The sequence below is a fragment of the Bombina bombina genome, chromosome 11 (assembly GCF_027579735.1).
Source record: "Bombina bombina isolate aBomBom1 chromosome 11, aBomBom1.pri, whole genome shotgun sequence".
In the NCBI taxonomy this organism is placed as follows: domain Eukaryota; kingdom Metazoa; phylum Chordata; class Amphibia; order Anura; family Bombinatoridae; genus Bombina; species Bombina bombina.
This window is the reverse complement of record NC_069509.1, coordinates 127,500,141-127,527,364: the sequence shown is the minus strand read 5'-3', so window position 1 is coordinate 127,527,364 and position 27,224 is coordinate 127,500,141. Positions and strand designations below refer to the sequence as shown.

The 27,224-nt window shown below is 38.8% G+C and overlaps 1 protein-coding gene across 1 annotated transcript in view; it reads right to left on the bottom strand.

The window, feature by feature from the left end:
- IFT140 (intraflagellar transport 140) overlaps positions 1-27,224 on the bottom strand; it is a 519,705-nt gene that overhangs the window by 353,167 nt on the left and 139,314 nt on the right. Inside the window, exons 10-11 of the mRNA XM_053694547.1 lie at positions 24,567-24,639; positions 20,374-20,465 (exon numbers count right to left, since the gene is read on the bottom strand). Of these exons, the coding sequence (XP_053550522.1) occupies positions 20,374-20,465; positions 24,567-24,639 (165 nt within the window). The remainder of the gene's footprint in view (positions 1-20,373; positions 20,466-24,566; positions 24,640-27,224) is intronic.

The following is a 27,224-nucleotide window of genomic DNA, read 5'->3' as shown; positions in this document are numbered from 1 at the left end:
ACTGAAACGGCTGCCTGAAGTACTTTTCTACCAAAAACTGCTTCAGAGGAAGAGAAAACATCAAAATGGTAGAATTTAGTAAAAGTATGCAAAGAAGACCAAGTTGCTGCTTTGCAAATCTGATCAACAGAAGCTTCATTCCTAAAAGCCCAGGAAGTAGAAACTGACCTAGTAGAATGAGCCGTAATCCTTTGAGGCGGGGATTTACCCGACTTCACATAAGCATGATAAATCAAAGACTTTAACCAAGACTCCAAAGAAATGGCAGAAGCCTTCTGACCTTTCCTAGAACCAGAAAAGATAACAAATAGACTAGAAGTCTTCCTGAAATCTTTAGTTGCTTCAACATAATATTTCAAAGCTCTAACTACATCCAAAGAATGTAAAGATCTCTCCAGAGAATTCTTAGGATTAGGACACAATAAAGGGACAACAATTTCTCTACTAATGTTGTTAGAATTTACAACTTTAGGTAAAAATTTAAATGAAGTCCGCAACACCGCCTTATCCTGATGAAAAATCAGAAAAGGTGATTCACAAGAAAGAGGAGATAATTCAGAAACTCTTCTAGCAGAAGAGATAGCCAAAAGGAACAACACTTTCCAAGAAAGTAGTTTAATATCCAAAGAATGCATAGGCTCAAAAGCAGGAGCCTGTAAAGCCCTCAGAACCAAATTGAGACTCCAAGGAGGAGAAATTGACTTAATGACAGGCTTGATTCAAACCAAAGCCTGTACAAAACAATGAATATCAGGATGATTTGCAATCGTTCTGTGAAAAAGAGCAGAGATTTGTCCTTTCAAGGAACTTGCAGACAAACCCTTATCCAAACCATCTTGAAGAAATTGTAAAATTCTAGGAATTCTAAAAGAATGCCAAGAGAATTTATGTGAAGAACACCAAGAAATGTAAGTCTTCCAAACTCGGTAATAGATCTTCCTAGACACAGATTTACGAGCCTGTAACATAGTATTAATCACTGAATCAGAGAAACCTCTATGACTAAGAATAAAGAGTTCAATCTCCATACCTTCAAATTTAATGATTTGAGATCCTGATGGAAAAAAAAGGGCCTTGAGATAGAAGGTCTGGCCTTAACGGAAGTGTCCAAGGTTGGCAACTTGCCATCCGAACGAGATCCGCATACCAAAACCTGTGCGGCCATGCTGGAGCCACCAGCAGCACAAACGAACGCTCCATTAGGATTTTGGAAATCACTCTTGGAAGAAGAACTAGAGGCGGAAAGATATAAGCAGGTTGATAATTCCAAGGAAGTGACAACGCGTCCACCGCTTCCGCCTGAGGATCCCTGGATTTGGACAGATACCTGGGAAGTTTCTTGTTTAGATGACGGGCCATCAGATCTATTTCTGGAAGCCCCCAGATTTGTACAATCTGAAGAAATACCTCTGGGTGAAGAGACCATTTGCCCGGATGTAACATCTGGCGACTGAGATAATCCGCTTCCCAATTGTCTATACCTAGAATGTGAACCGCAGAAATTAGACAGGAGCTGGATTCCGCCCATACAAGTATCCAAGATACTTCTTTCATAGCCTGAGGACTGTGAGTCCCCCCTTGATGATTGACATATGCCACAGTTGTGACATTGTCTGTCTGAAAACAAATAAACAATTCTCTCTTCAGAAGAGGCCAGAACTGAAGAGATCTGAAAATCGCACGGAGTTCCAAAATATTGATTGGTAATCTCGCCTCCTGAGATTCCCAAACCCCCTGCGCTGTCAGAGATCCCCATACAGCTCCCCAACCTGTTGAGATTACAGTCCAGGTTGGACGAACAAAAGAGGCCCCTTGCACTAAACGATGGTGATCCAACCACAAAGTCAGAGAAGAACGAACATTGGGATTTAAGGATATTAATTGTGATATCTTTGTATAATCCCTGCACCATTGATTCAGCATACAAAGCTGGAGAGGTCTCATGTGAAAACGAGCAAAAGGGATTGCGTCCGATGCAGCAGTCATGAGACCTATAATTTCCATGCATAAAGCTACCGAAGGGAAAGATTGAGACTGAAGGTTTCAACAAGCTGAAACCAATTTCAGACGTCTCTTTTCTATAAGAGACAAAGTCATGGACACTGAATCTATTTGGAAACCTAAAATGGTTACCCTTGTCTGAGGAATCAAGGAACTCTTTGGTAAATTGATCCTCCAACCATGTCTTTGAAGAAACAACACAAGTGAGATTCTGCAGAATGTAAAGACTGAGCAAGTACCAAGATATTGTCCAAAAAAGGAAATACCGCAATACCCTGCTCCCTGATTACAGAGAGAAGGGCACTGAGAACCTTCGAAAAGATCCTTGGGGCTGTAGCTAGACCAAAAGGAAGAGCAACAAACTGGTAATGCTTGTCTAGAAAATAGAATCTCAGGAACTGATAGTGATCTGGATGAATTGGAATATGAAGATATGCATCCTGTAAATCTATTGTGGACATATAATGCAATTGCTGAACAAAAGGCAGAATAGTCCTTATAGTCACCATTTTGAATGTTGGTATCCTTACATAACGATTCAATATTTTTAGATCCAGAACCGGTCTGAAAGAATTCTCTTTCTTTGGAACAATGAACAGATTTGAATAAAACCCTAGGCCCCGTTCCAGAACTGGAACTGGCATAATTACCCCAGCTGACTCCAGATCTGAAACACATTTCAGAAACACTTGAGCCTTCATTGGGTTTACTGGAATGCGTGAAAGAAAAAATCTTCTCACAGGCGGTCTTACCTTGAAACCTATTCTGTACCCTTGTGAAACAATGTTCTGAATCCAAAGACTTTGAATCGAATTGATCCAAACATCTTTGAAAAATCGTAACCTGCCCCCTACCAGCTGAGCTGGAATGAGGGCCGCACCTTCATGCGGATTTGGGAGCTGGTTTTGACTTTCTAAAAGGCTTGGATTTATTCCAGACTGGAGAAGGTTTCCAAACGGAAACTGTTCCTTTAGAGGAAGGGTCAGGCTTTTGTTCCTTATTCTGACGAAAAAAAAAGAAAACGATTAGCAGCCCTATATTTACCTTTAGATTTATTATCCTGAGGTAAAAAGGCTCCCTTCCACCCAGTAACAGTAGAAATTATTGAGTCTAACTGAGAACCAAACAATTTATTACCTTGGAAAGAAAGAGAAAGCAATGTTGACTTAGAAGTCATATCTGCATTCCAAGACTTAAGCCATAAAGCTCTTCTAGCTAAAATAGCTAAAGACATGTACCTGACATCAATTCTAATGATATCGAAAATGGCATCACACATAAAGTTATTAGCATGTTGAAGGAGTTTAATAATGCTATAAACATTATGGTCTGACACTTGTTGCGCTAAAGCCTCCAACCAGAAGTTGAAGCTGCAGCAACATCAGCCAAAGAAATAGCAGGTCTAAGAAGATTACCTGAACATAAATAAGCCTTCCTTAGAAAGGATTCAAGCTTTCTATCTAAAGGATCTTTAAACGAAGTACTATCTGCCGTAGGAATTGTAGTACGTTTAGCAAGAGTAGAAATAGCCCCATCAACTTTGGGGATTTTATCCCAAAACTCTAATCTGTCAGATGGCAAAGGGTACAATTTCTTAAACCTTGGAGATGGAGTAAAAGAAGTACCCAGACTATTCCATTCCCTAGAAATTACTTCTGAAATAGCATCAGGAACTGGAAAAACTTCTGGAATAACCACAGGAGGTTTAAAAACTGCATTTAAACGCTTAGTAGTTTTAATATCAAGAGGACTAGACCATATCTAAAGCAATCAACACTTCTTTAAGTAAAGAACAAATAAAATCCATCTTAAATAAATATGAAGATTTATCAGTGTCAATATCTGAGGTAGAATCTTCTGAATCAGATAGATCCACATCAGAAATAGATAAGTCAGAATGATGGTGGTCATTTAAAAATGCATCTGAAATATGTGAAGTTTTAAAAGACCTCTTACGTTTAGCAGAAGGAGGAATAACAGACAGAGCCTTCCGAATAGATTTAGAAACAAATTCTTTAACGTTAACAGGAACATCCTGAACATTAGATGTTGAAGGAACAACAACAGGTAATGGATTATTACTAATGGAAATACTATCTGCGTTTGAAAGCTTATCATGACAAGTATCACAAACAACAGCCGGAGGAACAGTTACCAAAAGTTTACAACAAATGCACTTAACTTTGGTAGAACCAACATCAGGCAGCGTCTTTCCAGAAGTAGATTCTGATCCAGGGTCAGGTAGTGACATCTTGCAATATGTAAAAGAAAAAACAACATATAAAGCAAAATTATCAAATTCCTTAAATGGCAGTTTCAGGAATGTTAAAAAATGCAAAATGAAACAAGCTTCTAGAAAACCAGAAGCAACTGAATAGTGAGACTGAAATAGTGTGAAAAAAACTGGCGCCAGGAATGACGCCCATATTTTTGGCGCCAAGTATAACGCCCACACATTTTGGCGCCAAGAATGACGACCATATTTTTTGGCGCCAAAAAAACGTCGGCAATACACATGCATCAAAAAATGACGCAATTACGTTTAAACTTCCGGCACCAACAATGACGCCGGAAATGACGAAAAAAATTTGCGCCAAAAAATCTCGCACCAAAAATGACGCAATAAATAGAAGCATTTTCTGCACCCGCGAGCCTAACAGCCCGCAATTTTTTGAAAAAAAGTTAAATTAAAAATTAAGGTAAGAAAAAATAAATTTATATGCATTTTCCCAAAAAATGAAACTGACAGTCTGAATGAAGGAATACTGATTATCCTGAATCATGGCAAATATAAGTTTAAAGACATATATTTAGAACTTTACATATAAAGTGCCCAAACCATAGCTTTGAGTGTCATAAATAGAAATAAGACATACTTACCCTAAGACACTCATCTACATAAAGTAGATAGCCAAACCAGTACTGAAACGAGAATCAGTAGAGGTAATGGTATATAAGAGTATATCGTCGATCTGAAAAGGGAGGTAGGAGAAGAAATCTCTACGACCGATAACAGAGAACCTATGAAATAGATCCCCTAGAGGAAGACCATTGTATTCAAATAGGCAATACTCTCTCACATCCCTCTGACATTCACTGCACTCTGAGAGGAAAACCGGGCTTCAGCCTGCTGCGAAGCGCATATCAACGTAGAATCAAGCACAAACTTACTTCACCACCTCCATGGGAGGCAAAGTTTGTAAAACTGAATTGTGGGTGTGGTGAGGGGTGTATTTATGGGCATTTTAAGGTTTGGGAAACTTTGCCCCTCCTGGTAGGAATGTATATCCCATATGTCACTAGCTCATGGACTCTTGCTAATTACATGAAAGAAAGAGAAAATATCCAGTGAGCGGCAGTTGTGTGGACGAAAATACCTTGTTGATGTCAGAGGAGAATGGGCAGACTGATTCGAGATGATAGAAAGGCAACAGTAACTCAAATAACCACTTGTTACAACCAAGGTATGCAGAATACCATCTCTGAATGCACAACACGTCGAACCTTGAAGCAGATGGGCTACAGCAGCAGAAGACCACACCCGGTGCCACTCCTGTCAGCTAAGAACAGGAAACTGAGGCTACAATTCGCAAAGGCTCACCAAAATTGGACAATAGAAGATTGGAAGAACATTGCCTGGTTTGATGAGTCTCGATTTCAGCTGCGAAATTCAGATGATAGGGTCAGAATTTAGCATACACAACATTAAAGCATTGATCTGTCCTGCCTTGTATCAACGGTTCAGGCACCTGTGTCAACAGAGTGCAAACAGGAAGGCTGACGCTCGCAGTTGTCAGCTTACTGGATACTTTCCAAATATCAAAGTGAAACATGAACGGCTGCTCACAGTCGGTCTGGGCATATAGTGGTCAACCCTGCATGAAGCACTGGACCGCTCCAAACGATAATCAAGAGTAAGGGAGACCCTTGTACGAACAATACAGAAACCTCAGAGAGGAGTGATATTGTTTTTTGCCTCATGAAATGACCGTTGTTTTGGGTTGAGAAACGCATAGCAATAAAGCCTTGTTTTGATATTATCACTTCACTCTGAGGTGTATGTATTGTTCTTACAAGGGTCTCCGTTATTCGTTTGCAGCGGTCCAGTACCTCGTGCAGAGTCGACCACTATATGCCCAGACCGACTGTGTTTCACTTAGAGACTTGAAAAGTATCCAGTAAGCTGACAAATGCGAGCGTCAGCCTGCCTGTTTGTACTCTGTTGACACAGGTGCCATCTCAAATTGTGAGTTATATTCTATTACCTTTTCCTTATAACCCACACGGAGTTCACTATGAGGTGCCCCTTTTCTTTTTGACTTTAAATAGCGGAACCTACATCGTTTTCCGAAGTGGAGCTGCCTTAAGGATCCATACACTTCAGCTGTAACCTGCTGAAGTCTGCTAAATCTACTACGGACACGAGTCGTATGATCTGTTTGAAACTATCCATGCAATTGATTAGCACTTTAATTATGATTTTTTTCTTCAGACTTTTTTTTCACCAATTTTTATTAGATTTCTATTTAGGGCCTAGATTTAGAGTTCGGCGGTAAAAGGGCTGTTAACGCTCCGCGGGTTTTTTTCTGGCCGCACCATAAATTTAACTCTGGTATCGAGAGTTCAAACAAATGCTGCGTTAGGCTCCAAAAAAGGAGCGTAGAGCATATTTACCGCAAATGCAACTCTCGATACCAGAGTTGCTTACGGACGCGGCCGGCATCAAAAACGTGCTCGTGCACGATTCTCCCATAGGAAACAATGGGGCTGTTTGAGCTGAAAAAAAACCTAACACCTGCAAAAAAGCAGCGTTCAGCTCTTAACGCAGCCCCATTGTTTCCTATGGGGAAACACTTCCTACGTCTGCACCTAACACTCTAACATGTACCCCGAGTCTAAACACCCCTAACCTTACACTTATTAACCCCTAATCTGCCGCCCCCGCTATCGCTGACCCCTGCATTACACTTTTAACCCCTAATCTGCCGCTCCGTAAACCGCCGCCACCTACGTTATCCCTATGTACCCCTAATCTGCTGCCCTAACATCGCCGACCCCTATGTTATATTTATTAACCCCTAATCTGCCCCCCACAACGTCGCCGACACCTGCCTACACTTATTAACCCCTAATCTGCCGACCGGACCTGAGCGCTACTATAATAAATTTATTAACCCCTAATCCGCCTCACTAACCCTATCATAAATAGTATTAACCCCTAATCTGCCCTCCCTAACATCGCCGACACCTACCTTCAATTATTAACCCCTAATCTGCCGACCGGAGCTCACCGCTATTCTAATAAATGTATTAACCCCTAAAGCTAAGTCTAACCCTAACACTAACACCCCCCTAAGTTAAATATAATTTTTATCTAACGAAATAAATTAACTCTTATTAAATAAATGATTCCTATTTAAAGCTAAATACTTACCTGTAAAATAAATCCTAATATAGCTACAATATAAATTATAATTATATTATAGCTATTTTAGGATTAATATTTATTTTACAGGCAACTTTGTAATTATTTTAACCAGGTACAATAGCTATTAAATAGTTAAGAACTATTTAATAGTTACCTAGTTAAAATAATAACAAATTTACCTGTAAAATAAATCCTAACCTAAGATATAATTAAACCTAACACTACCCTATCAATAAAATAATTAAACACAATTGCTACAAATAAATACAATTAAATAAACTATCTAAAGTACAAAAAATAAAAAAGAACTAAGTTACAGAAAATAATAAAATATTTACAAACATAAGAAAAATATTACAACAATTTTAAACTAATTACACCTACTCTAAGCCCCCTAATAAAATAACAAAGCCCCCCAAAATAAAAAATTCCCTACCCTATTCTAAAATACAAATATTACAAGCTCTTTTACCTTACCAGCCCTGAACAGGGCCCTTTGCGGGGCATGCCCCAAGGATTTCAGCTCTTTTGCCTGTAAAAAAAAACATACAATACCCCCCCCCCAACATTACAACCCACCACCCACATACCCCTAATCTAACCCAAACCCCCCTTAAATAAACCTAACACTACCCCCCTGATGATCTTCCTACCTTGTCTTCACCATGCCAGGTTCACCGATCCGTCCTGGCTCCAAGATCTTCATCCAACCCAAGCGGGGGCTAGACATCCACTGAAGAAGTCCAGAAGAGGGTCCAAAGTCTTCCTCCTATCCGGCAAGAAGAGGACATCCGGACCGGCAAACATCTTCTCCAAGCGGCATCTTCTATCTTCTTCCATCCGATGACGACCGGCTCCATCTTGAAGACCTCCAGCGCGGATCCATCCTCTTCTTCCGACGACTAGACGACGAATGACGGTTCCTTTAAGGGACGTCATCCAAGATGGCGTCCCTCGAATTCCGATTGGCTGATAGGATTCTATCAGCCAATCGGAATTAAGGTAGGAATTTTCTGATTGGCTGATGGAATCAGCCAATCAGAATATAGTTCAATCCGATTGGCTGATCCAATCAGCCAATCAGATTGAGCTTGCATTCTATTGGCTGTTCCGATCAGCCAATAGAATGCGAGCTCAATCTGATTGGCTGATTGGATCAGCCAATCGGATTGAACTATATTCTGATTGGCTGATTCCATCAGCCAATCAGAAAATTCCTACCTTAATTCCGATTGGCTGATAGAATCCTATCAGCCAATCGGAATTCGAGGGACGCCATCTTGGATGACGTCCCTTAAAGGAACCGTCATTCGTCGTCTAGTCGTCGGAAGAAGAGGATGGATCCGCGCTGGAGGTCTTCAAGATGGAGCCGGTCGTCATCGGATGGAAGAAGATAGAAGATGCCGCTTGGAGAAGATGTTTGCCGGTCCGGATGTCCTCTTCTTGCCGGATAGGAGGAAGACTTTGGACCCTCTTCTGGACTTCTTCAGTGGATGTCTAGCCCCCGCTTGGGTTGGATGAAGATCTTGGAGCCAGGACGGATCGGTGAACCTGGCATGGTGAAGACAAGGTAGGAAGATCATCAGGGGGGTAGTGTTAGGTTTATTTAAGGGGGGTTTGGGTTAGATTAGGGGTATGTGGGTGGTGGGTTGTAATGTTGGGGGGGGGGTATTGTATGTTTTTTTTTACAGGCAAAAGAGCTGAAATTCTTGGGGCATGCCCCGCAAAGGGCCCTGTTCAGGGCTGGTAAGGTAAAAGAGCTTGTAATATTTGTATTTTAGAATAGGGTAGGGAATTTTTTATTTTGGGGGGCTTTGTTATTTTATTAGGGGGCTTAGAGTAGGTGTAATTAGTTTAAAATTGTTTTAATATTTTTCTTATGTTTGTAAATATTTTATTATTTTCTGTAACTTAGTTCTTTTTTATTTTTTGTACTTTAGATAGTTTATTTAATTGTATTTATTTGTAGCAATTGTGTTTAATTAATTTATTGATAGTGTAGTGTTAGGTTAATTGTAGGTAGTTTATTTAATTATTTTATTGATAGGGTAGTGTTAGGTTTAATTATATCTTAGGTTAGGATTTATTTTACAGGTAAATTTGTTATTATTTTAACTAGGTAACTATTAAATAGTTCTTAACTATTTAATAGCTATTGAACCTGGTTAAAATAATTACAAAGTTGCCTGTAAAATAAATATTAATCCTAAAATAGCTATAATATAATTATAATTTATATTGTAGCTATATTAGGATGTATTTTACAGGTAAGTATTTAGCTTTAAATAGGAATTATTTATTTAATAAGAGTTAATTTATTTCGTTAGATAAAAATTATATTTAACTTAGGGGGGTGTTAGTGTTAGGGTTAGACTTAGCTTTAGGGGTTAATACATTTATTAGAATAGCGGTGAGCTCCGGTCGGCAGATTAGGGGTTAATAATTGAAGGTAGGTGTCGGCGACGTTGAGGGGGGCAGATTAGGGGTTAATAAATATAACATAGGGGTCGGCGATGTTAGGGGTAGCAGATTAGGGGTACATAGGGATAACGTAGGTGGCGGCGATTTGCGGTCGGAAGATTAGGGGTTAATTATTTTAAGTAGCTTGCGGCGACGTTGTGGGGGGCAAGTTAGGGGTTAATAGATATAATACAGGGGTCGGCGGTGTTAGGGGCAGCAGATTAGGGGTACATAAGTATAACGTAGGTGGCGGTCGGCAGATTAGGGGTTAAAAATTTTAATCGAGTGGCGGCGATGTGGGGGGAGCTCGGTTTAGGGGTACATAGGTAGTTTATGGGTGTTAGTGTACTTTAGGGTACAGTAGTTAAGAGCTTTATGAACCGGCGTTAGCCAGAAAGCTCTTAACTCCTGCTATTTTCAGGCGGCTGGAATCTTGTCGTTAGAGCTCTAACGCTCACTGCAGAAACGACTCTAAATACCGGCGTTAGGAAGATCCCATTGAAAAGATAGGCTACGCAAATGGCGTAGGGGGATCTGCGGTATGGAAAAGTCGCGGCTGAAAAGTGAGCGTTAGACCCTTTAATCACTGACTCCAAATACCAGCGGGCGGCCAAAACCAGCGTTAGGAGCCTCTAACGCTGGTTTTGACGGCTACCGCCGAACTCTAAATCTAGGCCTTAGTTTGCTGAAACTTATAATAAGCTTCATACATCGTGAGACATACTCACCATATACACATTTGGTATAATTGTTTCCTTTAGTGCGCCACCTTTTGTCTGGGTGCCTTTTCACCAGATTTTTTGCAAATATGCTCTTTAACAATATAGCTGGGTGCTTAAAGAGATAGAAAGGTCAACATTGAAATGTGCATACATTTATTTCAAGAATCTTTGCAATATACTTATACATATCCTGTGAGGGCCCATGCACCAGTATTCAAGCTCAGAGAGCTGAAGAGGGTGTGTATTGCTTCTGTGAAGACTTAATTTGTGTCATACAAGCCACCACTGACTACTGGTGCACGGGCCCTCACAGGATATGTATGTAGAAGTTGCAGAAAAACAGTAATAACTTTTACTAGAAGCATTTTTGCTAATGGAAATATATTGCAAAAATGCTTCTATTTCAAATTGAAATGCACCCATGCACATTTAAATTTTAACCTTTCTATCCATTTAATACAAGGTCCATGTATATATTTAGCTGCCCTCAATTTCTAGCAAAACTACCTTCTCTTGGATCATTCACCTGGAGAGAATGAAAAATACTCAGTCTTCTCTTTATGCAAATACCTCACCGTAGTGTGATCGGCCCCCTAGAGAGCGGAAGTCAATTAATTGATTGGTTGGTTATTCAGCTACTGGTGCAGCGTATGAGACCATCACTCTGTTTAGAGGGTCATGACTGCCTGTTTTCATATAGGGCAGTGGCATCTTACTGTTAATCGCTTTACAACGGTTTGAGGTAGTGTGTGAAGCTGCATCTTTGGAAGGATTCACACTGTTCGACTGGATATCCCATGAGTGCATAACGCCTTTTTACTACATGACTAATCTATGGCATTATCTTCAAGCTCTTTACATTTTTATAGGAGAGACTGTATTACACAGCATAACGGAGTTTTAATGACTCTGATTTAGAACTGTGTGCTTTGTAATGTGGATATGAATTTTTCTATGTACTATATTTATATAATATAGTATATGCAAAAATCCATATCCAGATTACTTCAATTTTCTCTAACACAGCTAATAAAGGTATTTTCTAGCACTTAAAACCTTCATATTTACTTGTCCATTTATCTAAGCAATAGGGAAATCAGGCAAGATTGCTGGACATGGTCTCTTTTTGTGCCTTTTATGTTTAATTAAGTTTCATTAAGACCATAGAAACCGTACTATTATGTACCTTTTGCCTGCCATGATCTATTCTCCAGAGCTGCTGTAACATTTTTTACAAAGAGTGAAAAATACTCTTTGAAGAGAAGGAGCAAGCAGAACTAAATGAGACAGGTGAGACTACAGCTCAGCCCACTCATTAGGCAGAAGTGCATCCCCTCTAAACTCAGAAGCTAAAACCAAAGAAAAAAACTGGGGAGGGAAATAGAGGGTAAAGGGAGGGGGGAAAAGAGAAAAACTCACAATGATCTCTTGCAAGACCAAACACTGTGCCGCTCAGTCATCCAAGTATCACAGGATACCCATATTGTACTATAAAGAGCTACTTGGCCCTCTGCACCCAGGGATTATTTTTCAATGTGTCTGATATATTGGATGATATCTAAGACCTGAAACCAATTTGGAGCCTCTATCTTTAAACGTCTTCCTGTTTCGGCCAGTTTGGCTGCTAGTAATATATAGACAGATACATATCTGGTGGACTTGAAAAGCCTTCAAAGACCTAAATGGAAAAGATCCCCCACAGCTGAAAGAGAGCAAAGTTCTTGCAAAACATATGCTATGTGTTACCAGCAGGACTTTATTTTTGGGCAACTCGACAATATAAAAATATGGCTGCCTATGTCACCAGACCCTCTCCAACACAAGGCAGAATGGGTTGGGGAAATCCTGTGCAGTTTAGCTGGGAATATATGCCATCTTATCAAAAGTTTAAAAAATAATTCATGCATATCTGATCTAGTGAACTCTACTGCCAAGCACCACTAATCTTCCACAAACTCCTTTCCCACAACTGAATTTGTTTTTTAATACCATGTCAATATCATGTCCTACTTTGTTATAGTGTTCTGTTACTGAACACTGCTCCTACTGCTGCACAATCCAAGCTAATATTCTACTTATTTAATAATTGTATGTTATAGTGAGTTGTTGCATAATTAAAACTTAGAGAATGTCTTTACTATATTGACATTAAAATTAAGAGGCAAACATACCCCACCTTTCATCACTTGGAGTTAATTAACGGCATCCCAGAAGTCTTTTGGGCTTGTCCCCCTATCTATTTATATTCTTTTTTCCAGACATCTTAAATTTATGAATAGCTGAGCTGGGATTAATTTAGTGAAAGAGGCCAACAATCAGTAGGTGATAGCTACCCATTTACAAGCTACATATAATTATTAGAAAAAATATTTTCAACTTAAGTAACATCTGACACAGCAGAAACCAAAACATTCTTTTAACTGATGGCCAATTTCATATCCATGCTTAAAAAAGCTGGAATCTCTAAAACAGATAGGGAAATCTAATACAAATCTATTCATTATTTCACTGGAAAAGCTCAAAGCAAAAGATTTAGCATGAAATATAGTGGGCCCACCCTGTATGAAAATCCTTAGTATTCAGTAAATAAGTAGTCAGCTCAAGTACTTCCAGGTTTTGATAATGAAAGGGTCACTGAGACATAAGACTGCCTAACTGGGGAATTAATGAGTATTTCTGTTCTGCAAAAAGAACCAATTTTAAAAACTAGGTCTTTATTGGCCAGGCTACTTCAAATAAAAAATATCTTCTACTTATCTCATTTGACGAAATATTGACATATGCAAGCCAGGACTTCAAAGAATTTGCCATTGCTTCAATTGCAAATGCTATGGTTCCCTGCTCCTGCGCAGTAACGGGATAAATAACAGGTTACCTTTAAAACCTTTAAGATCTTTTTTCTGGACTTCATTATTCAAGGGAAGTTATATATAAGCACACTTGTAAAGAGATTAGCAGTGCTAGAGCTTGAGTTTAGAGAATAAACTTCCAAAATTCATAGATTAGGAATATAAATGATTGTCCTTATGTTGTTCTCAGTCTACTTCCTACACACATCCCCCTTGATAGCTAAAGCCATCATGTTGATCAGGCTGAATCCTGGCATAATGTGGCATCAAGGAGCTACAGGATTTTAAGGGCAAAACAATTGGCTTGATTTCAAGTATAACCCTAACAAATAACCTGGGAACTATGGCAACTGAAGTCCAATGAGCCTGCAGAAAATGCCTATCTTTAATATATATCTCTCCCCAACAACATTTTGATAATAAATTGGGTTACAATCTCACTGAGCTACGTAATTTAACTGCCAATGTCCCATGTGAATCAGAATGAAATTAATTTAATCCAAAATTTCCTTTATCAACCACATTATTTTAAGTTTCTTGAATATTTGCAATGCTTTGTACAATGCAGACTCCAAATGTTTTATTAATTATTTTATTACAAATTAATAACTCCCTGTTTTCCAGTGATGGTAAAGGACCCCCTCCATAAGTCCCTCACTGTCAGTGAGAAATAAGTGAGGCAAAACATAATTTATGTAAGAACTTACCTGATAAATTCATTTCTTTCATATTAGCAAGAGTCCATGAGCTAGTGACGTATGGGATATACATTCCTACCAGGAGGGGCAAAGTTTCCCAAACCTCAAAATGCCTATAAATACACCCCTCACCACACCCACAATTCAGTTTAACGAATAGCCAAGAAGTGGGGTGATAAGAAAGGAGAGAAAGCATCAAAAATAAGGAATTGGAATAATTGTGCTTTATACAAAAAAATCATAACCACCACAAAAAGCGTGGGTCTCATGGACTCTTGCTAATATGAAAGAAATGAATTTATCAGGTAAGTTCTTACATAAATTATGTTTTCTTTCATGTAATTAGCAAGAGTCCATGAGCTAGTGACGTATGGGATAGCAGATACCCAAGATGTGGAACTTCCACGCAAGAGTCACTAGAGAGGGAAGGATAAAATAAAGACAGCCAATTCCGCTGAAAAAATAATCCACAACCCAAATCAAAAGTTTTAATCCAAATAACGAAAAAAACTGAAATCATAAGCAGAAGAATCAAACTGAAACAGCTGCCTGAAATACTTTTCTACCAAAAACTGCTTCAGAAGAAGAGAAAACATCAAAATGGTAGAATTTAGTAAAAGTATGCAAAGAAGACCAAGTTGCTGCTTTGCAAATCTGATCAACAGAAGCTTCATTCCTAAAAGCCCAGGAAGTAGAAACTGACCTAGTAGAATGAGCTGTAATCCTTTGAGGCGGGGACTTCCCCGACTCCACATAAGCATGATGAATCAAAGACTTTAACCAAGACGCCAAAGAAATGGCAGAAGCTTTCTGACCTTTCCTGGAACCAGAAAAGATAACAAATAGACTAGAAGTTTTTTCTAAAATCTTTAGTAGCTTCAACATAATATTTCAAAGCTCTAACTACATCCAAAGAATGTAAAGATCTCTCCTTTGAATTCTTAGGATTAGGGCACAATGAAGGGACAACAATTTCTCTACTAATGTTGTTAGAATTCACAACCTTAGGTAAAAATTGAAATGAAGTCTGCAACACCGCCTTATCCTGATGAAAAATCAGAAAAGGAGATTCACAAGAAAGAGCAGATATCTCAGAAACTCTTCTAGCAGAAGAGATGGCCAAAAGGAACAAAACTTTCCAAGAAAGTAATTTAATATACAGATAATGCATATGTTCAAACGGAGGAGCCTGTAAAGCCCTCAGAACCAAATTAAGACTCCAAGGAGGAGAGATTGACTTAATGACAGGCTTGATACGAACTAAAGCCTGCACAAAACAATGAATATCAGGAAGATTAGCAATCTTTCTGTGAAAAAGAACAGAAAGAGCAGAGATGTGTCCTTTCAAAGAACTTGCAGATAAACCTTTATCCAAACCATCCTGAAGAAACTGTAAAATTCTAGGAATTCCAGGAGAACTTATGAGAAGAACACCAAGAAATGTAAGTCTTCCAGACTCGATAATAAATCTTCCTAGACACAGATTTACGAGCCTGTAACATAGTATTAATTACTGAGTCAGAGAAACCTCTATGACTAAGAATCAAGCGTTAAATTTCCATACCTTCAAATTTAATGATTTGAGATCCTGATGGAAAAATGGGCCTTGAGATAGAAGGTCTGGTCTTAACGGAAGTGTCCAAGGTTGGCAACTGGCCATCCGAATGAGATCCGCATACCAAAACCTGTGAGGCCATGCTGGAGCTACCAGCAGTACAAACGAACGTTCCATTAGAATTTTGGAAATCACTCTTGGAAGAAGAACTAGAGGCGGAAAGATATAGGCAGGATGATAATTCCAAGGAAGCGACAACGCGTCCACTGCTTCCGCCTGAGGATCCCTGGATCTGGACAGATACCTGGCAAGTTTCTTGTTTAGATGAGAGGCCATCAGATCTATTTCTGGAAGTCCCCAGATTTGAACAATCTGAAGAAATACCTCTGGGTGAAGAGACCATTCGCCCGGATGTAACGACTGGCGACTGAGATAATCCGCTTCCCAATTGTCTACACCTGGGATGTGAACCGCAGAAATTAGACAGGAGCTGGATTCCGCCCATACAAGTATCCGAGATACTTCTTTCATAGCTTGAGGACTGTGAGTCCCACCTTGATGATTGACATACGTCACGGTTGTGACATTGTCCATCTGAAAACAAATAAACGACTCTCTCTTCAGAAGAGGCCAGAACTGAAGAGCTCTGAAAATCACACGGAGTTCCAAAATATTGATTGGTAATCTCGCCTCCTGAGATTCCCAAACCCCCTGCGCTGTCACAGATCCCCATACAGCTGCCCAACCTGAAAGACTTGCATCTGTTGAGATCACAGTCCAGGTTGGGCGAACAAAAGAGGCCCCTTGAATTAAACGATGGTGGTCCAACCACCAAGTCAGAGAAGACCGAACATTGGGATTTAAGGATATTATTTGTGATATCCTTGTATAATCCCTGCACCACTGGTTCAGCATATTCTGAAGAGGTCTCATGTGAAAACGAGCAAAGGGGATCGCGTCCGATGCAGCAGTCATGAGACCTAGAATTTCCATGCAAAAAGCTACCGAAGGGAATGATTGAGACTGAAGGGTTTGACAAGCTGAAACCAACTTCAGACGTCTCTTTTCTGTTAGAGACAAAGTCATGGACACTGAATCTATTTGAAAGCCCAAAAAGGTTACCTTTGTCTGAGGAATCAAAGAACTCTTTGGTAAATTGATCCTCCAACCATGATTTTGAAGAAACAACACAAGTTGATTCGTATGAGATTCTGCAGAATGTAAAGACTGAGCAAGTACCAAGATATCGTCCAAATAAGGAAATACCGCAATACCCTGTTCTCTGATTACAGAGAGAAGGGCACCGAGAACCTTTGAAAAGATCCTTGGAGCTGTTGCTAGGCCAAACGGAAGGGCAACAAACTGGTAATGCTTGTCTAGAAAAGAGAATCTCAGAAACTGATAGTGATCTGGATGAATCGGAATATGAAGATATGCATCCTGTAAATCTATTGTGGACATATAATGCCCTTGCTGAACAAAAGGCAGAATAGTCCTTATAGTCACCATTTTGAATGTTGGTATTCTTACATAACGATTCAATATTTTTAGATCCAGAACTGGTCTGAAGGAATTCTCCTTCTTTGGTACAATGAATAGATTTGAATAAAACCCCAGCCCCCGTTCCAGAACTGGAACTGGTACAATTACCCCAGCCAACTCTAGATCTGAAACACATTTCAGAAATGCCTGAGCCTTCACTGGGTTTACTGGAATGCAAGAGAGAAAAAATCTTCTCACAGGAGGTCTTACCTTGAAACCTATTCTGTATCCTTGAGAAACAATGTTCTGAATCCAAAGACTGTGAATCGAATTGATCCAAATATCTTTGAAAAATCATAACCTGCCCCCTACCAGCTGTGCTGGAATGAGGGCCGCACCTTCATGCGGATTTAGGAGCTGGTTTTGACTTTCTGAAAGGCTTGGATTTATTCCAGACTGGAGAAGGTTTCCAAACGGAAACCGTTCCTTTAGGGGAAGGGTCAGGCTTCTGTTCTTTATTCTGACGAAAGGAACGAAAACGATTAGCAGCCCTGTATTTACCTTTAGATTTTTTGTCCTGAGGCAAAAAGGTTCCTTTCCCCCCAGTAACAGTTGAAATAATAGAATCCAACTGTGAACCAAATAATTTATTACCTTGGAAAGAAAGAGAAAGCAAAGTTGACTTAGAGGTCATATCTGCATTCCAAGATTTAAGCCATAAAGCTCTTCTAGCTAAGATAGCTAAAGACATATACCTGACATCAATTCTAATGATATCAAAAATGGCATCACAAATAAAGTTATTAGCATGTTGAAGAAGTTTAACAATGCTATAAGCATTATGGTCTGACACTTGTTGCGCTTAAGCCTCCAACTAGAAAGTTGAAGCTGCAGCAACATCAGCCAAAGAAATAGCAGGTCTAAGAAGATTACCTGAACATAAATAAGCTCTCCTTAGAAAGGATTCAATCTTCCTGTCTAAAGGATCCTTAAAGGAAGTACTATCCGCCGTAGGAATAGTAGTACGCTTAGCAAGAGTAGAAATAGCCCTATCAACTTTAGGGATTTTATCCCAAAACTCTAATCTATCAGATGGCACAGGGTACAATTTCCTAAACCTTTGAGAAGGAGTAAATGAAGTACCCAGACTATTCCATTCCCTAGAAATAACTTCTGAAATAGCATCAGGAACTGGAAAAACTTCAGGAATAACTACATGAGGTTTGAAAAACGAATTTAAACGCTTAGTAGATTTAGTATCAAGAGGACTAGACTCCTCCATATCTAATGCAATTAACACTTCTTTAAGTAAAGAACGAATAAACTCCATCTTAAATAAATATGAAGATTTATCAGTGTCAATATCTGAGGCAGAATCTTCTGAGCCAGATAGATCCTCATCAGAAACAGATAAGTCAGAATGATGACGGTCACTTAAAAATTAATCTGAAATATGAGAAGTTTTAAAAGACCTTTTACGTTTACTGGAAGGAGGAATAACAGACAGAGCCTTCCTAATAGATTTAGAAACAAATTCTTTAACATTAACAGGGACATCCTGAACATTAGATGTTGAAGGAACAACAACAGGTAATGGATTATTACTAATGGAAATACAATCTGCATTAGAAAGTTTATCATGACAGTTATCACAAACAACAGCTGGAGGAACAGTTACCAAAAGTTTACAACAGATGCACTTAACTTTGGTAGAACCAGCATCAGGCAGCGTCTTTCCAGAAGTAGATCCAGGGTCATGTTGAGACATCTTGCAATATGTAATAGAAAAAACAACATATAAAGCAAAATTATCAAATTCCTTAAATGACAGTTTCAGGAATGGGAAAAAATGCCAAATGAACAAGCCTCTAGCAACCAGAAGCAATGAAAAATGAGACTGAAATAATGTGAAAAAAAGGTGGAGACAAGAATGACGCCCACATTTTTTGGCACCAAAAATGACGCCCACATTATTGGCGCCAAGTACAACGCCTATATTTTTTGGCGCCAAGTATGACGCCACATCCTGTGACACCGAAAAAAATGACGCCCACAATTTTGGCGCAAAAAAACGTCTGAACGTCAAATATGACGCAACCATACGCAAACTTCCGGCGTCAATTAGGGCGCCGGAAATGACAACATTTTTGCGCCAAAAAAGTCAGCGCCAAGAATGATGCAATAAATTGAAGCATTTTCAGCCCCCGCGAGCCTAGCAGCCCACAGGGAAAAAAAGTCAATTGAAGAAAAAAATTTTAAGGTAAGAAAAAAATATTTCATATGCATTATCCCAAATAATGAAACTGACTGTCTGAAATAAGGAATACTGATTATCCTGAATCAAGGCAAATATAAGTTTAAACACATATATTTAGAACTTTACATATAAAGTGCCCAACCATAGCTTAGAGTGTCATAAAAAATAAGACTTACTTACCCTAAGACACTCATCTACATATAGTAGACAGCCAAACCAGTACTGAAACGAGAATCAGTAGAGGTAATGGTATATAAGAGTATATTGTCGATCTGAAAAGGGAGGTAAGAGATGAATCTCTACGACCGATAACAGAGAACCTATGAAATAGATCCCGTAGGAGACCATTGACTTCAAATAGGCAATACTCTCTTCACATCCCTCTGACATTCACTGCACTCTGAGAGGAAAACCGGGCTCCAGCCTGCTGCGAAGCGCATATCAACGTAGAATCTAGCACAAACTTACTTCACCACCTCCATGGGAGGCAAAGTTTGCAAAACTGAATTGTGGGTGTGGTGAGGGGTGTATTTATAGGCATTTTGAGGTTTGGGAAACTTTGCCCCTCCTGGTAGGAATGTATATCCCATACGTCACTAGCTCATGGACTCTTGCTAATTACATGAAAGAAATATGAATTAAAATTAATGGGGTTGGGGGGCGGGCAAGCAGATTTCCAAGTAATTTGTGCAACACAAAATCTAAATACACCACTGACATGATAGTATCTACTTTAGATGCGCATGTGGTAAAGCGGATTTGCACCCAGTTTGTAAGCATGAAACACATCTCCTGAAGGAAGATAATGGGCTAGATTACAAGAAAACAAGTTTATGTGATTTTTACTTTAGTGATTATGTGACAGATTTTATATTGTATTATAAAACATGAACATTTAAAAGTATAAAAATGTTTACTCACCTGCAACGTTCGAACCTGGACACTCTTAAGCTCTACGGTGTAAATGTTTTCCTCGTTCATCACCAACACTGTAGACTCACACATGAAGGAACCTTTATACAAATAACAAAAAATAAAAACTTAAAGGGGAATTAAAGTCAAAATTACACTTTTAAAATTCAGATAGAGATAAAAAAAAACTTCCCCATTTAATTTTATAATCTAATTGTGTGTTGTTTATATGCACACTTTCTGAATCACCAGATTCTACTGAACATGTGCAAGAGTTCAAAGTGTATACATATATGTCTGTGATTCGCTGATAGCTGTCACATGATACAAGGTGGTAGGAAAATGGAATAAAAGTTCAAATTTGTCAACAACAACAAAAACTACTGCTTATTTGAAATTCAGAGTGAGTGCTATTGTACTGTCTATTGAATTATGTTTTTGTTGAATTTGTTCTACTACTGTATTTGATGGTAAACTTAACTGTGCTAATATCTGCTGATCGTATAATTAATAGTCTTTTATTAGTAAAAAGCCCCAAAATATTTTTTTTACTTTCTTTTACTCCCCAAAAAGTACTGTAATATAATCTAATACAGTATATTCTAATACAGTATACAGAGTCAGTACCCTTGTATCCCGGTTATTTGACTTTTGTAATAACATTACTATACAGGGCTAAAAAATAGTTAAGCTCACATTTAACAAACAATAATAGATAGGGGCCGATTTATCAAGGCCCGAATACAGCTGTTTCCGCTGAAACAGGAGTTAAGAAGCAGAAGTCTTAAGACCGCTGCTCCTTAACTCGTCCGTCACCTCTGAGGCGGCGGAGAGCAATCAGCCCGATCGGATATGATCGGGTTGATTGACACCCCCTGCTAGTGGCCGATTGGCCGCGAATGTGCAGGGGGCGCCATTGCACAAGCATTTCACGAGAAATGTTTGTGCAATGATAAATGCCGACAGCGTATGCTGTCAGCATTTATCGATGTGCGGCGGACCATGTCCGCTCACACTATGATAAATCGGCCCCATAGACAATAATCTGCACAACATGGCACATGTTGTTTTAACATTAAATAAAACTATAAAACCTCACTGACGAAGTTCACAATAGGCCGAAACGTACGTCTGGGGTTTTGCCGTTTCTCTCGTTCAGAGAGGGATTGCCTGGTATTTCGGGGCTGGACTGCACTTATGTCAGGATCAGACTGATATGCTACAGGAAAGTTCTCTGTGAAAGGCATATGTTGAGCAAAAAGAGGCTGCTTCTTGGGTGGTAACTAGCCATAGAACAAGCTATTATGATGATGTTTGTTCCCAGGTTGAGCGCTTCTCTGTTTCTATTTATGCAAATTATGACCCTGAGGGAAGTCTCCCTAAGTGTGATGCGGGAAAACAGACGTTGACCTGTTGCTCAGTGTGCCTAGAGGGATATGGCTGCACCTCACTAACGAGGCCCACAATAGGCCGAAACGTACGTCTGGGGTTTTGCTGTTTCTCTCGTTCAGTGAGGGATTGCCTGGTATTTCGGGGGTGGACTGTAAGTCAGGATCAGACTGATATGCTACAGGAATGTTTTTCTCTGTGAAAGGCACATGTTGAGCAAAAAGAGGCTGCTTCTTGGGTGGTAAATAGCCATAGAACAAGCTATTATGCTGATGTTCGTTCCCAGGTTGAGCGCATCTCTGTTTTTATTACTTCATTGACAATATTCTGCACAACATGGCACATTTTTTTATAACATTAAATAAACTATAAAATGTGTAAATTATCATACAATATATCTATATTTCTCTATGTGCATGAAATATTTACCTTCCATCAAATATTATGTCCCCCAAAGCCCACTCTTGATAGAAATTCGATATGATCATCCCAAACCATAAATCCTTGGGATGTTCATTAATTTTTGGTAATTAGAAGGCTGCTAATTGCCGCTGCATTATGCCCAGCAGTGAAGGGGTTAATTATAGCTTTAGTGTAGAGATCAGCCTCCCACCTGACACATCCCACCCCCTGATCCCTCCCTGATCCCCCTCAAACAGCTCTCTTCCCTCCCCAACCTTACAATTGTCACTGCCATCTTAAAGGGATACTGAACCCAATTTTTTTCTTTCATAATTCAGATAGATCATGCAATTTTAAGCAACTTTCTAATTTACTTCTATTATCAATTTTTCTTCGTTCTCTTGATATCTTTATTTGAAAAAGAAGGCATCTAAGCAAATTTGTGATTCAGAGCCAGCAAATTTGTGATTCAGAACCATGGACAGCATTTGTTTATTGGTGCTGTCCAATCAGTAAGGACAACCCAGGTTGTTCACAAAAATGGGCCAGCATCTAAATTTAAATTCTTGCTTTTCAAATAAACATACCCAGAGAATGAATAAAATTTGATAATAGGAGTAAATTAGAAAGTTGCTTATAATTGCATGCTCTATCTGAATCACAAAAGAAAAAAAAATGGGTTTAGTGTCCCTTTAAGTACTGGCAGAAAGTCTGCCAGTACTAAAATAAAAGTAATTTCTTTTTATATTTATTTTGCAGTGATGGATCCCCCCTTAGCCCCCAACCTCTCTGATCCCCCCCAATACAGCTCTCTAACCCTCCCCTCTCTACCTATTTTCCACCATCTTGGGTACTGGAAGAGTCTGCCAGTACCCAGTTTCCTCAAAAACAATGGCTTCTTCATTAAAAAAAAACATAAAATCCTAATTTTCTGTAGTGTAGCTGCCCCCCCCCCCAAACACCCCCTCCCCAATCCCTTTACAAACATTAATTTCCCTCTCCCTCAATCAATTTAGCGTAGTGTGCGTGCGCACCCGCCCCCCCCCCCCCGCACGCTTTCGATGATTGCGCGCACTGTCCCTGCATCGGTGCATCGGTGTGCTTAAAAAGGGTGATCACGATCGTTTCCAGAGCTTCAAACCCCAGAGGACGTGCCAGGCACGTCCTTGGTCACGAAGGGTATTTTTTTGTAGGACGTGCCTGGCACGTCCTCGGTCATGAAGGGGTTAAAGGTACACAAAACCCAATTTTTTTCTTTCATGATTCAGCTAGAGCATGTAATTTTAAGTGAATTTCTAATTTACTCCTATTATCAATTTTTCTTTGTTCTCTTGCTATCTTTATTTGAAAAAGCTGGAATGTAAGCTTAGTAGCTGACAACATTTAGCTACCAATCAGCTAGAGCTACCAAGGCGCTGAACTAAAAATGGGCCAGCTATGCTTATATTCCTTCTTTTTCAAATAAAGATAGCAAGAGAATGAAGAAAAATTGATAATAGGAGTAAATTAGAAAGTTGCTTAATGGGGCAGTAAACCTAAAAAATAATGTTATATAATTCTGCAGCAATATTTTGATGTATAAAGTTAGCGCTAAGATAATGTTATATAATTCTGCACTATTATTTTTTTAGGTTTACTGCCCCTTTAAAACTGAATGCTCTATCTGAATCGTGAAAGAAAAAAAGCATCGCCTTCATTGGTAGCAAGGGAGTGGAAATGGACTGGGAAACCAAATAATGTATAAGATGAATGTAAAACACGTTAAATGTATTTATTTTTGTCCTTGAAAGTATATTCACATATTTAAAATAAATGTACAAAACACTTCTCAAAATTGGTTTCACAAACTTAAAACTATGTAATAAATTTGAATTTTATGCCTGTGAAAAAAAAATCTCAAAGTTCTCTACATTTTAAATTACTTGTTTTTTGTATGACACGTATGGTTTAATACTGATTTAAAAATGCTTGCTAAAATGTGTGATTGTTATATATATCTTGATTTGTACTAATAGACCTTTGATAAAAGATTCCAGGAGTTAATTTTACACTGACATTTCGTTAAAGGGACATGAAACCCACATTTATTCTTTCATGATTCAGATAGAGCATGTGATTTCAAATAACTTTCCAATTTCTCTTATCTAATTTGTTTTGTTCTCTTCGTATACTTTGCTGAAAAGTATGTAGGCTCAGAAGCTGCTGATTGGTGGCACAACAACGCCTCTTGTCATTGGCTTTCAGCTAGCTCACAGTAGTACCTTGCTTCTTTAGCAAAGAATAATGTGTTTAAAATTGTTTGCTCTATCTGAATCATGAAAGAAAGAAATTGGGGTTCATGTCCCTTTGAGTTTAGTAAGCAGCTCTTTCATATTTAAAGTAAAACAAATGCAAGACAAATCCAAGCTTACCTATGTTTTTTAGAATAAGTCCAGCTAGTTCATACACTAAGACTTGTTTCCCATTCCATACAGCAACTCTGTCCTGTTGACAACAAACAGACATGATCACATTTTTCAAAAGTACGATATGATAAAAGCAGTTACATTTATTTTTGTACTCTGAAATATGGGCTTATCAGCAATAGGAGAGGTTATTTGAATGATTTTAGGTGGAGCTTAACATTGAAAATATTATCTAGGAAAGAAAATGAATTTTAGAATATGCAAAGGAAAAAATATTTCCTTCTTAGCTGATGAGAGTCCATAGCTTCCTAACACGTGGGATATATTTTTAAATATATATTCATTACTTAAGAGTATTACTGACCACCAATAATGCGGTGAGAGATCTCTTTACTAAAAGAAGAAAAGTTGACAATTCAAATAATTTCATATATATACTTATATACTTTAAAGGCATTCAAATTATTGTCTTCTTTACACACAACTACTAAATCCCTTTACCCATACACAAATATATAGTGTTGGGAGCGCCATTTACTTTAAATAGAGCCATATAGAAAAACGTAAAAGTAATTATGGCACACAATTCAAATCACAATATTACTCAACTAGGCGATAAGCCTGCCCAGGGGGGCAGTCTATTTAAAAAAAAACTACAACCCCCAAAGCTAAAATTACAACAACAAAAATAATTTAAAATTACAGAAGAAAATAAACCAAGCTATCCAAAAAAAAAATGTAAACCTAAATTAATACTCCTATTAAAATAAAAAATCCCCCCACAATAAAAACACCCCCTAATCTAATACTAAACTACCAATAGCCCTTAAAATGGCTTTTGTAGGGCATTGCCCTAAGTTAAACAGCTCTTTTACCTAAACAAATTACCAATTACCCCCTAACAGTAAAAAAACCCTACCCATTAAACCTCCCAAAATAAAAAAAAACCTGACACTAAAAAAACCTAAACTACCCATTGCCCCTAAAGGGGCATTTGTATGGGCATTGCTCTTTTCAAGCCCATTAAATCCCTAATCTTAAACATTTAAAAAAAAAAAAAAATTCTAACACTAAGCCCCAAAAAGGTACTCAGGGGTCCTGAAGTCCGGCGGAGAAGGTATTCTTCCAGGCGGCTCCATCATCTTCTATCTTTATCCAGAGCGAAGGCGGTGCGGAGCTGTGGATCTTCAGTGGCGGTCCTTACCAGGACCGCGGAGCGGAGGTGCGGAGTTGTCTTCTCGATGCGTGGATTCTCAGCATTGGTCCTCAACAGCATGGAGGCTCCTATTCATCCGATGTCTGTCGTACACTAAAGATTGAATGCAAGGTTCGGCAATCAATTTAGGGTACCTTGAATTCCTATTGGCTGAAATTTTGAAATCAGCCAATAGGATTAGAGCTACTGAAATCCTATTGGCTGTTTTCAAAATTTCAGCCAATAGGAATTCAAGGTACCCCAATAAATATGGGGTACCTTGCATTCAATCTTTAGTGTGCTACAGACGATCGCATAAGGAGGAGCCTCCACGCCGACGAGGACCACCGCCGTTGAGGACCACCACTGAGGATCCACGTATCGGGGAAGCCAACTCCGCACCTCTGCTCCATGCTGCCTTTGCTCCGGATGAAGAAAGAAGATGATGGAGCCGCCTGGAAGAAGACCTTCTCCGCCGGACTTCAGGAACGGTGAGTACCTATTTGGAGCTTAGTGTTAGGATTTTTTTTTTTTTTTTTTTTAAGATTAGGGATTTAATGGGCTGGAAAAGAGCTGATTGCCCTTTTAAATGCAGTAAAAGAGTTGAATGCCCTTTTAAGGGCAATGCCCATACAAATGCCCCTTAATGGGCAATGAGTACTTTAGGTTCTTTTAGTGTAAGTTTTTTTTATTTTGGGGGGTTTGGTGGGTGGGGGGTTTTACTGTTAGGGTTAAGGGATTTAGTAATTTTTAAATGTAAAAGAGCTGTTTAACTTAAGGCAATGCCCTACAAAAGGCCCTTTTAAGGGCTATTGGTAGTTTAGTTTAGGGGGTGTTTTTATTTTGGGGGGGTCTTTTTTATTTTCATAGGGATTAGGTTTAATATTTTTTTTGATAATTTTGTTTTTTTTTCTGTAATGTTAGAGTTTTTTTATTTTTTGTAATTTTAGATATTTTTTTTTGTAATTTAATATTAGGTTTAATTTAAGTGTAACTTAGTATTGAGGTTAATTTAGGGGGTGTTAGGTTAGGGGGCTTAGTAATTAAATTAGTTATTTGAGTTGTGGGGTGGTTGGCGGTTTAGGAGTTAATAGGTTAATTTGGTATATTGCGATGTTGGGGGTTGGCAGCTTAGGGGTTAATGGGTTAATTAGGTTTATTGCGATGTGGGGGTTTGTTGGCTTAGGGGTTAATAGGTGATATGGTTTATTGCGATGTGAGGGGTTGACGGTTTAGGGGTTAATATTTTAATTATGTTATTTGCGGATTAGGGGTTAATTACTTTATTATTTTGTGCTGTGGGGGTTTGCTGTTTAGGTGCTTGTTAATACTTCGTGCGGGAGGTTAGGTTTTTTTGTTATACTTCGTGCGGACAGGTTTTTTTTGTTTTAATTCGTGCGGGCGGTTACGTGTTTTTTATTTATTTCTTGCGGGCGGTTACGTGTTTTTTTTTTATATTTCGTGCGGGC